The following is a 17476-nucleotide window of genomic DNA, read 5'->3' as shown; positions in this document are numbered from 1 at the left end:
ACAGGAGGAAGGCAAACGCTTACCCAAGTATTTTTGCACAATCGTCATAGTACTTCATGGAATTTTTCACAAAGCTGAAGCCATTGACATCACAGACGTAGGATTGTCCATTAGCACGTAACAAATCAAAGCCACAAACTGTTTGCTATTTAAAACAAGTTAGAAATTTCAAGGATTCACTGGAAGTATTATGATTCAGTATTCTAGTCCTTTAAGAACACTATATATTTTCAAATACCTAACAATATATCATAGAAAGGTTTGTTACCTAAAAAGAAACCAAGGTTACAAATAATCATAACCTTGAATACTCTGAACACACATTATGTATTCCATGGGATTATTACCTTACCATAAAGACATTGGCTAATATTAATCTTTGGACTTCTATTACAATAAAACAATTTATAAGACCAGATTATAGCTTATTTAGAGACTAACAATCTACACACATAAAATGTCAAATAACTACCCATAAGTAGTTCTTTTTATTAATAACCAGCAATATAATCAGCTTATGTTAAGAATCTTGGATAGGCCTTCTTTAAAAAGACAAAAATCATCCTTTATTAAATGTAAGTCATACTACTTTCACTTAATTTTTACTATATACTAGTAACTAGATCAAAAAAATTAATAGTAGAAGAGGGGAAAGTCAAACAAAAGCAAAAAGGTTTCTTTAAAAGATATATTATTCTCATAAGATGTTTTACTATGTATTGGATAAAAAGATTGAGAGCTAATGATAAAACAATGAAGATAGATTTTATCAAATAGTATTTTAATCAATTTTATGAAAATAAAAAGCACTTATCCACCAATTGAAAAACTATATCAGGCACTACCACTAAGTACTAGTTAATGGTGTTATTCTGTAACTTAATTTCTGACTAAATGAATAAGGTTTATTACTTCTCTATAAATAAGGAAAAAACACATTAGAAGCACTGAAAAATGATGTCAGACCCACAGAAATGCCTGCATACACACATGAGCTCACATATACAATTACTTCTTCGGCTTACTTTTTCTCCTGCCCAATAACGTCTAGTGTTCAGAATAAGCTTAGAACGCAAGGGTCTGTATAATTTGCACAGCATCTTACCTTGAAAGCAAGGCAGACTTTCCACGCAATCAGCTTCTCCCGTGCATTGAGGATGACAGGGTACCTGACTTCCTTCCCTTCACTGTCTCGCTCTACCTTGCCATCGAGAGCTGGAGATTTCCGAGCTTCAGCATGAGCATAGTCTGGACCCACAGTATAAACCTTCCAAAAATGTAAATATATGTAATATATATCGCTGATTAAATATATAACCACAAAATGATAAGTTCAAAGGAAAATACCTACTTAAAATAGTTCAGACTCCACACTATTAAAAGACACACTTTTCTATTTTATATGCCAGGATTTTCAATACATTAGAAAGGGATATATATAATTACTTACACAGCATGAGATTTTATTCTCTGTGCTAAACTATTAAAGTGAGCATTATGACAATAAAATTGTCTATGTCTAATTAAAGAAAGATATAATTCTTAAATAGGAATAGAAAAACAAATTACCAGATATTTCTTAAGGGGGGAATAAATCTAAATGTAGACAAAGAAAAGGCATTTTCTACAGAAGTAATAAGTAGAAAGGGCAGAGGAAAAAAGCAGCGCAAGGCATTCTGGGACAGGAAGGGAATTTGACTGTAGTATGTACTGTAAGAAACAGCATTTGTTGGGAGCTGCAGAGATAGACATGGCTCAGCGGTTAAGAGCATTGCCTGCTCTTCAAAAAGTCCTGAGTTCAATTCCCAGCAACCACATGGTGGCTCACAACCATCTGTAATGAGGTCTGGTGCCCTCTTCTGGCCTTCAGGCATATCCACAGAAAGAATATTGTATACACAATAAAGAAAGAAAGAAAGAAAGAAAGAAAGAAACAAACAAACAAATAAATAAATGATAAATAAATAAATAAAAAGAAATGTCATGTGTCAGAAGAAAGGTTAGGCAACAGTTCATATGGCAGTCTTTCGAACAGGGATGTTATCCTGTGGTCAATGTGAACTTACCAGTAAAAAAATCTGGTTCAAACCCAGATTTGTAAGTTTAGAGAGAACAGTCTAGTCAGAGAAAGGCTGGCTGGGGAAGGGTAAGCTTCACTGGTTACCACGGGCAATGACGCTTTTATATCACTGGTTACCATGGGCAATGGTGTTTTTATATCCCAGGACAGGTGTCAGAGAGCCCATCACTGGCCTCGATCTGCACCGATCAGTGCGTGGAAGCTGGTAGCTACTAGAATGCTCAGCCTGATATGGTACTACTCATAAGCCTGGGAAAGAATCACGTGTATTTAAAGCTTTACCCAAACACTTTCATGAGTTTCACTAAAATCTTTTGTCTTTGCAATACTTCATGTTTTATTTTAAGCACTTAAGAATGGTATTTTTACAAAGGAGTTTTTGGGCTTTCAACTATCTGTGATGTCCACCATATAAAACCGAATAGGAAGTCTGGACCAATGAGAGTTTAGGGTTAGAATGTTTGCCTACCTCACATAAGGGCCTAGTTTCCATAGCTAGTATCAATAACGGTAAGACTAAAAATAAGGAAAAAGAAGTAGGAGCTAAATAGTTACCTTCTCTAAAATAACTGGTGAGCTCAAACTGTGAGTTGAAACTTATATGGTGTCTATGACCTATGTGGCCTTATGGTATTGAATGTGGGAACTTCCAATTTGACAGAGGATGAAGCAACAGGGATTTACTTCCAGTTGAAACTTTCTTTGAATTTTGATTTCCTTCTGGTTCGGGGACAATGTAGTATCACTCTCTCTTGTGATGTGGGACAGCAGCAGTTAAATGCAGCTTTTGTGAGCTGTGCAATTACAAGCAATACATAAAAGTGTTCTGCATGCAGTGCACCATGCAGTTAAGCTACGATATTTGTGAGATTAGATTTATTAAATGTATTTTCAACTTACAGCCATTTTTTTCTTCCTATCTTTTTCTTTTGAGAAATGATTCTCACTATCAGATCTTCCAGCATTGGAACTGTATATGGAGCCAAGGTTTACCTCAAATTCAGGGTCTTCTTGTCTCACATCTGAGTGCTGGGATTGTAGGATACACTACCATACCCAGCTAAAAAAGTATTTTAAAGTTACACCAAGTTTATCAGGACATGACTCAATATTAATCAAGGAGCATCTGCACTTTAACCCACCATGCCTTAAACAGTCTCATCCTAAATACAAAATTAGAATCTAAGAAATCCTACCTTAACATCAGTACCATCTGTAGGCATAAACTCTTCATATATATATGACCCCGTTTTTCGCACATTGCTTTCTGGAGAATATACACTACTTCTGCTGCCAATCTAGAGAGAAAAGACGTCCATCTACATAAGAATCAAGGTAGTATCCTCATTTTTACAATATATTTAAAATGTAACCTTTACAAACCATGTGTTGTAGATATTCTCAATTATTAAATAACTTTAATTTGTGAAGATTTAACAATACTTATTATATATTTGGCAGTATATGTTCTCTAGTATTTTTTTTACTTAACTATAACATAAAGAGATAAAATATAATAAACAAATGTCTCTGGGAGGAAAGAGAAAACCTCAGAGTTTGAGTACTGGTTGTTCTTCCAGAGAATCCAAGCTCCCAGCAACCACATCAGGCTGCTAACAACCACCTATAACTCCAGTTCAGGGAATGTGATGTGCTCTTCTGGCCTTCCTTCCACACAGATGTGCCAGACACACACACGAGAGAGAAAGAAAGAGAGAGAAAAAGAAAGACAGAGAGGGAGGGAGAGAGAGAGAGAGAGAGGAAGAGAGACAGGTGGAGGTAGAGAATTGAGTCCATTTTTGCTACAGAGTATCTGCTATGTAAACAAAATTTCATGTTATGCAAGTATTTCTAGGCTGTTTGCCAAGGTTCTTGCATAATATATCACTGCTGCTTTAACATGCTTAAAATGTAACCATGTCACATACAGAGCTATGTTTCTAAAAAACTGGTTCATGTTCATTCATAGCTGTACGTATACAGATACTGTCAAAACCTTGTAGAAACTACATTTTCTGAGTCTCACAGACAATATATAAGAAAGTTCTAGCTGGTCTAAATTTCCTAGTCTTGTCTATACTTGCTATTTTTACTTTTCAATATTTGCCATTATAATGGATATGTAATTAGATGGCATCTTGTACTCTGCTTAAGGTTTATTTTTTACTGCATATGTACTAGTGTTTTGCCTGCATGTACATATGTGCATCAAATGCATGCAGTGCTTACAGCCACTAGAAGAGAGCATCAAATCCCCTCGAACTGGAGTCGCAGATGGTTGTGAGCTCCCACAGGAGTGGCGTGAACCTACCTGGGTCCTCTGCAAGAACAGCAAGGCTTATTTCCCAATTACTTTATTTAAAAGAAAACCTTTCTTATTCCAAAAGGTAAAAGGTAACATATCATTATACTTCAGAACTGATTTGCATTTATGTTATTATGGGAACAAGCAAGCATACACTTATATGTGTAAAAATTACATATATTACTTTTTGTATAAAATAGCATTTTTCCCATATAATTTTTCCAACAAAGGGTTATTTTCATTCAATTTCTAGTGTCATAGAAATGCAAGTGGGAGATTGAGAAAATATCAGGTAACTTCATATTCTGAAGGCAGGAGTTCTGTTCATATTATGTAACTACATCGTCTGCGGTGGTTGGATGGGAAATGCCCCCACAGACTGGGCAGACTTGCTGCCCATTGGTGTCACTGTTTGTGGATTAAGTGCTGGGGACTCGCAGGAGGACGGGCCTCCCTGAGGGTGAGCTTTGAGAGGAAGACCCTCATGCAGTTTCCAGTTAGCACTCTCTATGTCATGCCCGCTGCTGAAGACGGGGCTCTGGGCTCTCTGCTGCCGTTGCTACCACGCCTGCAGCCGCAGTCAGGCTTCTCCTGGCACAGCAACCTCTTATCTCTCTGAGCCACAGTTCAGATAAACTCCCCCTTCCTTCTGGAAGCTCCTTTTCCTTGTGGCATTTTACCACAAGGACACTTTCTAACAACATTACCTCAGTTTTATGAATTTTCCTGTAGATGATGACAGTGCAGTATCTCACTTTAGCTTATTAAGAGCTTGATGACTTTTAACAAAGTATGTAGAAGAAGGAAGATTATTCCCACGAGAGTTCAAAGGCTTACCTTTCTGAAGAGCCTCTGACTCCCGCCGCCGGCAGATGTTGGGTAGTAAATGTAAACATTGTGGTCTTCTGCACTAACGGGCTTCTCGACAAACGGCTTTTGGAAAACTTCCCCATTGACTTCTACATGATCTTCTCCTTCAATCAGACTGCATTCTGTGAACAAAACATAATAGCAAGGACAGTCAGGAATTGTTCTATCGCTTAGATAACATCCTTACAAGGGCAAGCAAAACAAAATTTACATTTCAAGCTTCTAGTAAAACTATGCCAGGCCTCAGTAGACACAGTCACTGGAGCTGGGGAGGCAGTGCAGCAGCAGCAGCAGCAACATGACAGCCTGACTATTAGGTGCAAGGCCTGGGTTCAGCCCTCAGAACCTTGGGGAAAGATTATCCAGTGCCAAATGGTCAGCCCTCAAATCATATGCACACCATTATACACAGGAAAACCATGGTGGTAACTCCTATACTACGAGTCAGTCAGTTAGCACATGGTGTCTCGTTTGGTTTTGTTTTCTAAGATGCAGTCTAACAGTGTGAAGCCCAGAACTGAACACGTGCTGACTATGACCTTGAGTTCCCTATCAACCTTCTTCAATATTCTGAGTCCTGGTATTATAAGTGAGTCCCGCCACAACAGCCCACAGTGTCACATATTAATCAGCTACAAAGCTCATTTGTTTAATTCTCTAAGAAAAACAAATAGGCTACTATTCTACTTATTGTAAGGAAGTGACAAAAAGTAAGTCAAGCACCAAAAGGAAGCCTGCTGAGTTCTCTGACCTTTCGGGTTATTTGGATCACGGTTCAGAATTGCATACCGAGGAAGTAAAATGCCTTCAGCCTGAAGAATGCTATAAACATCTCTCCTAAAGAAACAGAAAATATCCTTATTGTTTGGCTCTCGGTTTCACAATACATTATCTTCACACACAAGTAAAGTATTACTCTTTACTACCATAAGAGAGACAAATATCAACCTTCTGTTTTTCTAAATATTTCAAATATCAGTGTTCCTAACAAAAGTCACCAAAATGCATGTAAAATAACTTTGGCAGCATATCAAAAGACTACTCTTTAAAAGAAGAATGTACATGCACAAAGAGAAATAGTCAAGTAAGACTACTACATCACAAGGACAGAATATAGCCTAATTACTAAAACCTTCTCTTCTTTTCTTAATGCTATAAGAAATGTTACAGTACGCTAGGAGAAAGGTAATTCTACTATCATACAAAATTAGTTTATATGTATTTCCACGTACGTTATATAAGTAATCTCATGATATTAACACAGAAGAAAATAGAATGATAATGAAAAATAGAATTATATGTAGCTACCAGAACAAAATACCAGTTAAATGAAAAGACAAATATATAGCTTTCATTATTCCAACACAATGCTCAATGAATGCTAAGATGTATAGTAAGGGACTTTTTTTTTTAATATTTATTCATTTACTATGCATTCAATATCTGCCTACATGTGTGCCTGCAGGTCAGAGAGGACACCAGATCTCATTACAGATTGTTGTGAGCCACCATATGGTTGCTGGGAATTGAACTCAAGACCTTTGGAAGAGCAGGCAATGCTCTTAACCACTGAGCCATCTCTCCAGACCCCTAGTAAGGGACTTTTATAATGGGTATACTACACCATGGAAATCATCAGTTACAATGAATGACTTCCAATGTAATCATCAGTCACCTGACAGGACACCGTAGTCTTGATGGGTTCACTAGGCTTTAGAAATCAAGCAGATGTGATCCAATTGCCAGTCCCGCTATTTGGGAGACTACCCATGACTTTGTGTAAGTGAGCTGATTTCCTCAATTGTCAGGGCTCCTCATCTGTAAGGTTTGCTAATGATTATCTATTTCTGAGTATTACCTTAAGGATGCAACGAACTAAGGCATATGGAAACATCTGATGCTGTGCGGCACACACTAATTACTAAGTGTTGATTTCTGTTTCCCTTAATTCAGTGAACTTCACCACTCACCTATCTTGTATGAGATACTGCATATTCAAGTCATTGATAACAAATGGATTCCTGAGTTTTGCATAGGCAACTGCTTTGTCCAGTGGAAATCCTAAGAACACATATTATTATCATATTCTTTACAATTTCAAGATAAGCTTGCATCTATAAATTTATAAACTTGAATTGTGCCACCTCCCCTAAAAAATGTCATTATGTATATAATTGCCTTTTACAAACATAAAAAAATAAGTATGTTATACACTTACACAATACATGACACAAAAAATGTGGACTGGGAAAATTTGATAAAAATCTAAGAAAAGTTAAATGTAAAGTTACATATAATTATGACACAAATTTTTATAAAACACACAGAGAAGAAAAGGATTAGAAAGAAGTCTATCAAAATGCTAACTTCCCTTATCTGTGAGTTTGCTTCATTCTGTTTTATCCAATACTCTACAACTAATATGTATTACTTTTACAATCAGAGAGAATGAAAGTCCCCTTTCACCATTTAATACCTTTAGAATGGAAGGAAATAAGACAGTCACATAATGGCCAGTTTTCCACGGGTTCGTTCAGAATAACTTCCTCTTCAAAAACTACTACTGTGATGTATTTAAATAAAGAGATCCGTTCCAAAATTTCCTTCATGGGTTTGGATTTGGATTTCTTTGCCATGGAACATATTCCAACCACAATCTGCCTTTCTGGTGGCTAAAACAGAAACAAAACAAAATGATGAGATGACTTAATAGGCATTCTAAAACATCGCTCTTAGTTTCCTCTCAGAAGTGGATGAGCCATAGGAGTCAATAAAACTGACATATTCACCACTGAAGACATTAAAATCCTATCAGTTACAATACTTTACAATTAAAACAAATTTTTCAAAAGATCTGAAAAAACTTTTTAAAATAAAACACTTTTAAAAAACTTTTTAAAATAAAACATTGCTACTGCTTCCATTAACTTTAAAATATGAATAAACAAACCGGTTTCAACTCCTTCTAGCATTTATTTATCTTCAGGCAGAAGAAAGCAAATGAAAGTGAAAATCTATTTACTCCAATTAAAAGGTCCAATAAGAGTCAGATAAATAATGTGGCTACCTAAAATGAAATGCATTTCTAACTGCAGAGCTACACAGGCTTCTTGTAGACAGAGCTGTGGGATTGTAGCTGGTCATAGATAGCTTTCTGAACTTAACAGAATGGCTCACTGCTAAAAGAGAAGATGTCAATGATCTTTGACACTCCCTCCAGTATTCAGACTTGCAATTCCTACTTAATGGCTTTGTTATTCTTTGTACTTTTTTTTGCCAAACCAACGTTCAAACTTGAATATGTATGTCATAAACAGTAACATACCGAGTACCTCACATGCTCACACAATTCCTCAATATTCAGTCCTGACTCTTATCACTGCATCTTGCTTGCATTCAGGGGCTTAGCGGTCTATCAACACTATAAATAGACAGACAGACAGATAGAGCTTCTCTCTCCATGACTTTATGTATCTCATAACACTACAAAACTGCTCAAAGGTAGTTCAATGAACTTTCTGCTAATGTTGCAATAAAAATTTTACACCTAGAAAAAATAATTCTACATAGACTCTTCTAACATGCAAATTGGAATTCAAATGAGTATTGGATTTGATTATAAACTAATCAGATTATCAACAATAAGTGTTTTGGGATCTACTATCTCTGCTTTCCCTCATCGTCCGCCTTAAGGCTTCCCTATTCATTTTAGTCCTTATAAAAATTTCACATTGGTTCATTATAATCTTCCTAAAGGAGACTTCACAAGTCACAGCGGCCAGTTACTTCTCACTGCTATGTATGATACAGTAAGGGAGGGTTTCTTTATCTCACGGGTTCTGAAGGTTCAGCCCACAGTTGCTTAGGCAGACTATCACTGAGCAGGAATGGGAGGCAATGAACGTCAGTAAGAGTGTGTCTCCTGGTGAGCTGCAAGGCACACCTGCAGCGACTTCTCTGGTAAAAGCACCTCTCTTCTGCCACAGAGCCTAAGGAAGTATTTGCATCTGATCTCACTGCTTTTACCAAGTATGACAGGTTTTTCTTTTAAAATAAGATTCTATTTTTAATTTGAAATTTAAGAAAAATCAACACATTTCATGTCTGTATTTTAAATCAGTTCCCAAAATAAAACAATGTCTGCCTGCGATCCAGAACGCACTAGACTAGCACAGCAAGGGGGATGAGTGTGACAGAGGTGCTCCGCTTCTAGGTGCAGCAGCGCCATGACACCCCACACAAGCAGGCCTGGGAGGCAGGCTTGGTGAACTTCATAAACTTAGTTAAGGCCTTTCTTGGTATCTCACAACACTGGACTGTCATTAAACTACTTCAGGATCTTATCTCGAGATAGACGCACTACACTTTTTAATTGCCTTTCTGTCCAATATCACTTATACTTTTTCAATTGAAAACATCTTAACAAATTTGCACGTTGAAAAGCAGTCTTAATTTAAAGCCGCAGCATTCATTTACACGAACTCTAATTAGTGGAAGTCCTGTGCTGTACGCGATATCACAAAAGAAAGGACTCACGGACTCATCGTCCTCCTCCTCATCCTCATCCGCATGGTGGAAGAAACGGCGATAATTCCCAGGGTTTATTTCTGCATCTTCAGGCCCAACAAAGAATCTGGGGGCTTCGCTCATTTTTTTATTTCAATCGATGTACATAAAATTCAAGAATCTGTGCTAAAACTTGTTCAAGTAAATAGTTTCAGAAGAAAACATTCTCGCTGTGCTAGCTGACACCCAGGTCTGCTGCGGTGTTTTTATACCATCACGTGAAATGTGCTGACATTCACTTGGCAAATGCTCCTTTGTTCTCAGATATCATGGCTTCATTGTTGATCTCCAAGTTGCTGCTACAGTTTAAATACAAAGACAATGAGGCTACTGCTTCCCGGAGTTGAAACAGCAATCCTTTTACCTAAAATGCAATGCAAACAATTAATTTGAAGAGTGTCTTTTAGAAACACATAAAAATAATAATTTTAAAAGATACCAGAAAATCAGAACTGATAACCTGACAAAGGTCACTAAAACGAAAAATATATTTTACTCCATAAATTTAAGTGATGAAGATTAAATTCTAGTAAAATGTATTAGAAGTGGATAAGATGTCATAATATAACAAAAAGATTACACTTGATTCAAATCTAAAATGTACTTGACAAATGAGAATATAATGCAAATTATAATACAAACTTTTGTTAAAAGTTAAATCCTCAATCCAGAAGTATCTGAAAAGGGTAGACAATGACAGAAAACATGTAATGTACGCTTGATAAAAACGGAAAACTGAGCACCGATTAGAGATGGCAATAATTCAACTGTAAAGGTTCAGTTAAAGAGTTTTGTAGCAAACATAACTATTTTGCAATAATTAGCAGAGTGCAAACAAGACTCAGCCAGCAGTTCTCAAGCGGACCGTTTCAAACTAGTAAGCAAATCTAGCACAATTGACAGACTCCTAATATAATATATTTGTCAAGAAACTACATATGATTCAATGAAACTCCCAAGAAAATCCCTCCATATATATCCATTAATTAACTACCATATGCTAATAATATTATTTCAAACTATCCTTTACAAAGCTGTTTGCGTGTATCTCAACACTGGTGATATTAAAATTAGTTATCTGTCAAGATGAAATTGTGTATCAAATATTTTACTTGATGACTATTGATATAAAAAACCCTGCTTAACCAATATTTTAAAAATATTGATTAATATACTAGATAGATTTACAAAGTAAGTACATTCCAAAATTCTTATTTCTAGAAGTCTGATTCCAGTTTAACTGATGGCTTTCTACGAAATATTTTACTAAGTCTTGATTTTATAAAATTGTTACAATTTATAAAATTGTTAAAATCATTTGGGACTACACTGAATGAAGAAAAAAATCATTTATTAAGAAAGTTTTTGTTTTCATTTTATGCATTATTTAATAGTACAAGGTGTTTCATAATAAGAAAAAACCACACAAGCTTCTGTAGCTTCCCAGCTGGAGAGAATTTCAGCTCAGCTCTGTTGTTACTAATGGCGGACATCCTTGGGAACTCTGTGTGCTTTCTATGGTGTTTCCACTTAAACATCTCTAAATATTTTAGTAACAGAAAGGGTATGTGCTCGGAGTCAATTAAACCAATCTGTTACTAAACAACTAACAACTTATGCTAGTGTTTCTGAATCTCAGTTTCTCTCCCTCTCTCCTTCTCCTTCTCTCTCTCTCTCCCTCTCTCTCTCTCTCTCTCTCTCTCTGTGTGTGTACATGAGAGTATACCAACAGCCTGTAACTGTGAAGACTGAGGTAGCACAGTGCTTCGCACATTTTGAATACTTAATAAACCAACATTTCTATAGGAACTGCTATAAATTAAGTTTCTTATTAACATAAAATGGAAATCTAAGAATACTGCTGGTTATTTGTTGAACTGAACATATTTATTAAATAAATACTATTCACTTCTAATAGACACATTTCATTAAACAGAAACAACCGTACCTCTAGTTTAAGACTGTAACATAAATGATACAACAAGAACCATTGCATTTTAGAGATAGTACTGTTTTTGCTGTTTTTAATTTAAACATTCTTTGTGAAATGAGAACACATAAATGTAAAATTCTGAATAACTCAGTCAAGAATCCAATGACCAGTGACAGAAATCTGATTTCTATTTTTGGTTGTAAAATTACTGATTGATGGGGTTGGAGAGATGGCTCCATAGTAAGAGCACTGGGTATTCTTCCAGAGGTCCGAGCTCAATTCCAAACACCTACCTGGCAGATCATACCTGTAGTCCCACAGGGTCCGATGCCCTCTTCTGGAGTGCAGACACACATGCAGACAAACACCCATACACACAAAATACACATGCAAATCTTAAAAAAAAAATATTGATTTATATTCTTTTCAACAAATAATCCACATTGGAAACAGAAATCATCCTGAAGATAAGGTGAGAAGGTGTGGATCACCTTTTCTTCCCCAGACAATATGAATTAATAAGTGATCCCCCATCTACAGCACACACTCCACTTATGGAATTCAGCTGGGTCTTTTCAGTGCTGCCGAGAGGACGAGAGTGCATGTCCTCTGAACAACAGTAAACTTATACCCACAGCCAAGCTTATACATTCACTGAAGAGAGACAGGAAATGAGCCAACAACCAAGTGCGTGCAAGGAAGTCCTCTCCTATAACATGACATCTGATCACAGCCGGTGTGATATGCTGAGATCATGTTGGGCAAGAAACATGAAATATTGAAGCAGAAGTATGCTTGGTGTATTTCCCGTGTTCAACAACCAGTCGGTGAGATTGGAGTAGAACAGGGAAACGAAGGAAATATGGAGAAACCACTGTTAGACATGTAACTAGAACATTCAGAGGACTGAGGGGTAAAAATCATTTCTGAACTACACTTGAGAAAGCAGGTGCAGAAGAAGAAGCGGATTAGGCAGTAAAGGGCCTTGTTATAATGGTGGGCCAAACAAGTAGCCCTCAATAGAATATAAGGCTGGGTAATGCTCCCCTTTATTTTTCTGTAATTCTATTTTAATATATGAGAGATATTATTAAAAAGCTGAACCAATTAATGCTTAAACACATGAACTTAGGATTCAAAATCCCTAGGTTGGACTCTTGTCCTTTATAATTGTATTTGATCTCTTGGGTCCTCCTTCTTTTATGTAAGCTCTACCTGTCATAGCCCATGTAAGGATTGAATATACATACACACATTAAAGGTACTTGTACCTGAAATTCTGGACAAACTCCATACCACTTGGAACGTTTGGGTAGAGCTGGGCAGTGGTGGCACACGCCTTTAATCCCAGTACTGGGGAGGCAGAGGCGGATGAATCTCTATCTCTGTGAGTTCAAGGCCAGCCTGGTCTGTGAGAATGTTTGGGTAAAACTTGGATATGTTTTGAGGTTTCCCAAGTAGTTGCAACAAGCAGGCAAGTTTAGTCATGTACTAGCTGCTTCCCCATACAATGGAGAAGAGAGTAAAACAATAGACGCATACAGGGAGCAACCCACATGTTCACCACTTCCATGACTGTGCACTGTTTGTTATTAAAGAAAATCGGGTTATCTTCTATAATAAAAATGATACGAAACTGACGAAATAAAATCTCTGTCCTCATGGTGCTTGGCTTATCTCAACATAAATGCTCCTCCACAAAACTTAACCAATATCCAAGATTATTTTCCCTTTATTTGACCTTGGTCACCTACGGTCTTATTTAACTACCTCAGCTGTATACAGTTCTACAAAATACAAACATACTAAACGCTTTTAAATGCTAAAGACTTAGTTTTTTTTAATGCAGGGGCTTCCTAACATGTTGCTCAACCATGAATGCAAAATTAGGCATGTTCAGAACTTGTCTGAGCCATTCAGATGGCTGTGAGTCCTGCTCAGATAACTTGAGCAGCATTAAGTTCAGTTTTCCCTGTGACCCAGCAAAGGCACTACCACTGTCAATGTATGCCTTAATGTGAAAAAATGTTAGGGATCAATTACTGTGTTGTGAATGAACATTCTCACAATTGTCTTTGATTATGGATATTTTCCTCATTTTATAAATATTTGAAGTATATAGTTGAGACCCACGTATTCCAATAATTTAAATTATATTAATCAACTAGTGATCACAAAATCAATAAATAGCCTAATGGTCATTAATACAAGCAAAAAAATAATTCATAGTTCTTTATTAGATTACTACAAATGTTTACAAAGTACTCAGAAAATATGGAATATGGATTTTTCCTTTCAAGTGGTATACAGTCTCTCAGAGAATGAAATTTAATAAGAATTTGAAGAGATCTAGAGCATTCTCAATGATTATTTTACTTGAAATCTACAACTTACATTGACTGTGGACATAGCATCACATAATGTGATCAATCTTTATTCATGAATTCCAGTGTGGTAGTAATGGCCTACCTAGTCTGAAAGATCTATCGATTACTCAAGTATCAGAACTGAATCTTTCTTTAGTTTTAAGACCCCTTTTATAGCAATGATCCCCAAATAAACTGGTTACATCATAATAATAAACACATTGTTGGCCTATCACAAAAAGTTTCAAGCAGGAATTCTTAAGTAGCAAATTTATATTTTAAATGGGCAGATAAGCAGTTAGATTTGAGAGGAGAGCTAAAAATGAAAATGACTTAGTACTGACTTACAAATTTAAAATGTGTTCCATTTACTAGTTCCCATACACACCAAGCGGCAACTAGGAAACTTTAACGTCCATCGGTACCACTGGGTGGACTCAGATATTAAACAGGAAAATTTAAGGTTGAGATCAGTATCCCGCCTTCCCAAAGCTCCAAGGTGATGCTGACATTGCTGGGAGTCTCACTCTGAGAAATGCTCCACTCCAGCAAACAAACTCAACTTTCCCCCCTTGAAACTGGCTCTGCTGTGCCTTGCCCAGCTCTAGCCTCCTGAAGAAATGAGGTTATACCTCTCATACAAGCTTTGACAATTACATGAGAATGCGGGCGCTAGGGCAATTAGCCCACGTTAGGGATTCAGTAAACATCAGCTGTCTCATCATTGGCTAACTACGGCTATGAATAAGGACTTTCTGTCTTTGTTTTAACCGACAGAACAAAACAAAAACAGAAATACATATAAGCAGCTAAGTTTGGGATATGCCTTCTAGCACAGGATGCCGGCTCAGATCCTGTCCTGCTGCTGCTGTGGTGACCTTGGTACAGCACTCCAGTCTTATCACACTGCTCCAGACTGGATGAGAGTACTTGCTCTCATCCATCCACTCACAGGTACTGGCTACATCCTTTCAAATAACACCCTGGATGAGTCACCAGTATTGCACAGCATTTAGAGATCCCTTACAAAAATCCCTACAGATTCCAATAACATCCACCACAAAATAGTAAATTTCCACTCCAAAAACAAAAACAAATAAACAAGCAAACAAACAAAAAACAAAAACAAAACAACAATAACAAAAAACAAACAAACAAAGGAAACTGGAGCTCCAATAACAGTTGTTCAACCAGAACACAAATACAAAGCCAGTTTTCCTGAAATCCCCAAAACATTTTCCAGAGAAAACATTGCTATACATGGGAACTAAATTCAAGCCACTAGGAAAACTCTACATAAAAGGTGTTAAATGTTGGCTTCTTTGGGCTAGAAAAAATAAGCTAGAATAGATTTTTGATTCTCCTAACCAAGTTCCATACAACTTCAGCATTGAGTCCCCTCCCTTTCAATAGGAATATACATGTCTTTGCTGAGTCAGCTAGTTTGCCTGGAATTTACCTTTCTGCTGAGTCAGCTCTTTGGTCTGGTATTCACTGCTATTTTAGAGGAAGTTCCTAGTCTCCATGAAATAAACAACTGGAAAACTTCAAAGAATGTTTTCCAGGCTATTCTCATGCACCTACCAACCCCAAACACATAGCTGACCCTTCCCCTATCCTTCGTTCTCCATAAATACCTCTTCCCAATGATCTGTTTCTATGAGAGCTCAACCTTTTTTTTTAAATTTTTTAATTATCAAACATTTCAAATTTTCAGAAAGACTGCACAAACCGTGCATATGTCTAGTATTAGATTCCATATTCTATTAATTGCTCAATTTAATACCCTCATAATACATTCATAATGTTCAATTTAATACCCTTACTCTACAAATCACATTGATTTAAAACTTAAAAAAAACCAGCAAGCTTTGATTGCACAACAATGATACTTCTATTCATCGGCTTTAGGACTCTTTTTTGAAATAGCCCTATACTGCAAGAAAGACTATTTGAGATTGTGAAAAAATTAATTCTACATCACACACAGAAGATGCACAGAGACCATGACTGTCATTTGTCTGTCTGTCTGTCTGTCTGTCTGTCTCTCTCTCTCTCTCTCTCTCTCACACACACACACACACACACACATACACACACACCGCACTATGTGTTTTGGAGAAATACAACTTTGAGCCACTAAAAATGTTAATGAAGAAATTGGAATAAGAAGAACAATGGCAGGACAATAGAATGCACATGTTGGATTCAGATCTACTTTCTAGTAAAGATTCATAGGTTTACTCGAGGCAAAATGTTACTAGGGTAAGTTACACGACCTCACTAACTTTCCATTTTCCAGCTAAAAAATAGAATAATCTAACAACCTTCATGGGATTCTTAAAAGACTGAAAGAAAATATATGTGCAAAGCACTTGGCAGTTACCCATTTATAGCAGCTATCGTCACGTTATCGCTCTAAAACCACATATTTCCGTTTTAAAAAAAACCTTAATAGTGAAAATCCTGTCCGGGGGTAGGCTAGGAGGCTAATGCTGCAGTCAGCCATGCTTCCTACTTCTACAGCTAAGTCTTTCAGGACGCTGAAACGAGACAACCATTGCCACAAAACTCCAAGATTGGTAACTCTCAGGAAGTTGTCCAGAACCTAGAGGATGAGATCCAAAGGTCTTTACCAACAAGGGAGGACGCGAGGCCGTCTAATCGATAAGGTGCCGGGCGCGGCATTGACCTGCAACCTAGTATCTCACCGGGCGAAGCTGCGGGCACACGGTGCTTTTGTTCCTTGAAAGTGGGTGTGGAAAGCCAAGACAAGCAGAGTGATGGAGACTACGGAATGAAGCAGCCACCTCTCCCCACAGCAGAACCCAAACAACGCTGCACGCCTTTGTGCAAGGAGATTCAGTTACAAGTTAGGCAGCTCCCTCCGAGCTGAACTGCTTTCTCAAACCCGAGACATGAAAGGAGGAAGCGACGCGGGAAGTGGAAGAGAAATCAAGCCAGAAAAGGACCCTGGAGCTGGACTGTGACTCCTCCAAGACCACGTTGTCACTCGCCCCTGTTAGTGCCTCTGGCAAGAGCACGTGTCTAGGGTCCGTGGAGCGGAGCAGGGAGACAAAGCAAACACCTAAAGGCGGCAATGAGCCTCCGGCCATCGGGTCTGGCTCCGGTTCTCCACTGAGCTCCCGGTCCTCACCTGCCTCGGCTGCGGTCATCAAGCGATCCGTGGGAGATGCTTGAGCCCATCCAGGTTTCGGTTCCTCCCCTTTAACTGCGGGCACAAGGGTGAGGTAGGTGTTCGGGCAGAGGCGGCTCTCGGAGGCGTGGACCTAAAAATCTACCCTCTTCGGCAAGAGCGGAACGGCTGGCACAGCTACACTTCGGGAGCCTCCGAC

The 17476-nt window shown here is 37.6% G+C and overlaps 1 protein-coding gene across 20 annotated transcripts in view; it reads right to left on the bottom strand.

Moving 5' to 3' along the window:
• Positions 1-17465, bottom strand: part of Ppip5k2 (diphosphoinositol pentakisphosphate kinase 2) — a 59099-nt gene extending 41634 nt beyond the window's left edge. For 5 of the 20 annotated variants that reach the window (XM_087905962.1, XM_087905965.1, XM_087905966.1 and 2 more), the window contains exons 1-9: positions 17278-17463; positions 9792-10185; positions 7732-7927; positions 7226-7316; positions 6007-6092; positions 5223-5377; positions 3277-3378; positions 1106-1267; positions 24-145 (exon numbers count right to left, since the gene is read on the bottom strand). In XM_087905962.1, coding sequence (XP_087762088.1) covers positions 24-145; positions 1106-1267; positions 3277-3378; positions 5223-5377; positions 6007-6092; positions 7226-7316; positions 7732-7927; positions 9792-9905 — 1028 coding nt within the window. In that variant the 5' untranslated portion in view covers positions 9906-10185; positions 17278-17463. Of the gene's footprint in view, positions 1-23; positions 146-1105; positions 1268-3276; positions 3379-5222; positions 5378-6006; positions 6093-7225; positions 7317-7731; positions 7928-9791; positions 10186-17277 lie in introns of all 20 variants that reach the window. The other 15 variants (XM_085696006.2, XM_087905964.1, XM_087905960.1 and 12 more) reach the window with 6 other exon arrangements.
• Between the last annotated feature and the right edge of the window lie 11 nt (positions 17466-17476).

This window comes from Myodes glareolus, chromosome 1 (assembly GCF_982192425.1).
Source record: "Myodes glareolus chromosome 1, mMyoGla1.1, whole genome shotgun sequence".
Classification (NCBI taxonomy): domain Eukaryota; kingdom Metazoa; phylum Chordata; class Mammalia; order Rodentia; family Cricetidae; genus Myodes; species Myodes glareolus.
The sequence above is the reverse complement of the archived record's forward strand: the minus strand, read 5'-3'. Positions and strand labels throughout refer to the sequence as shown.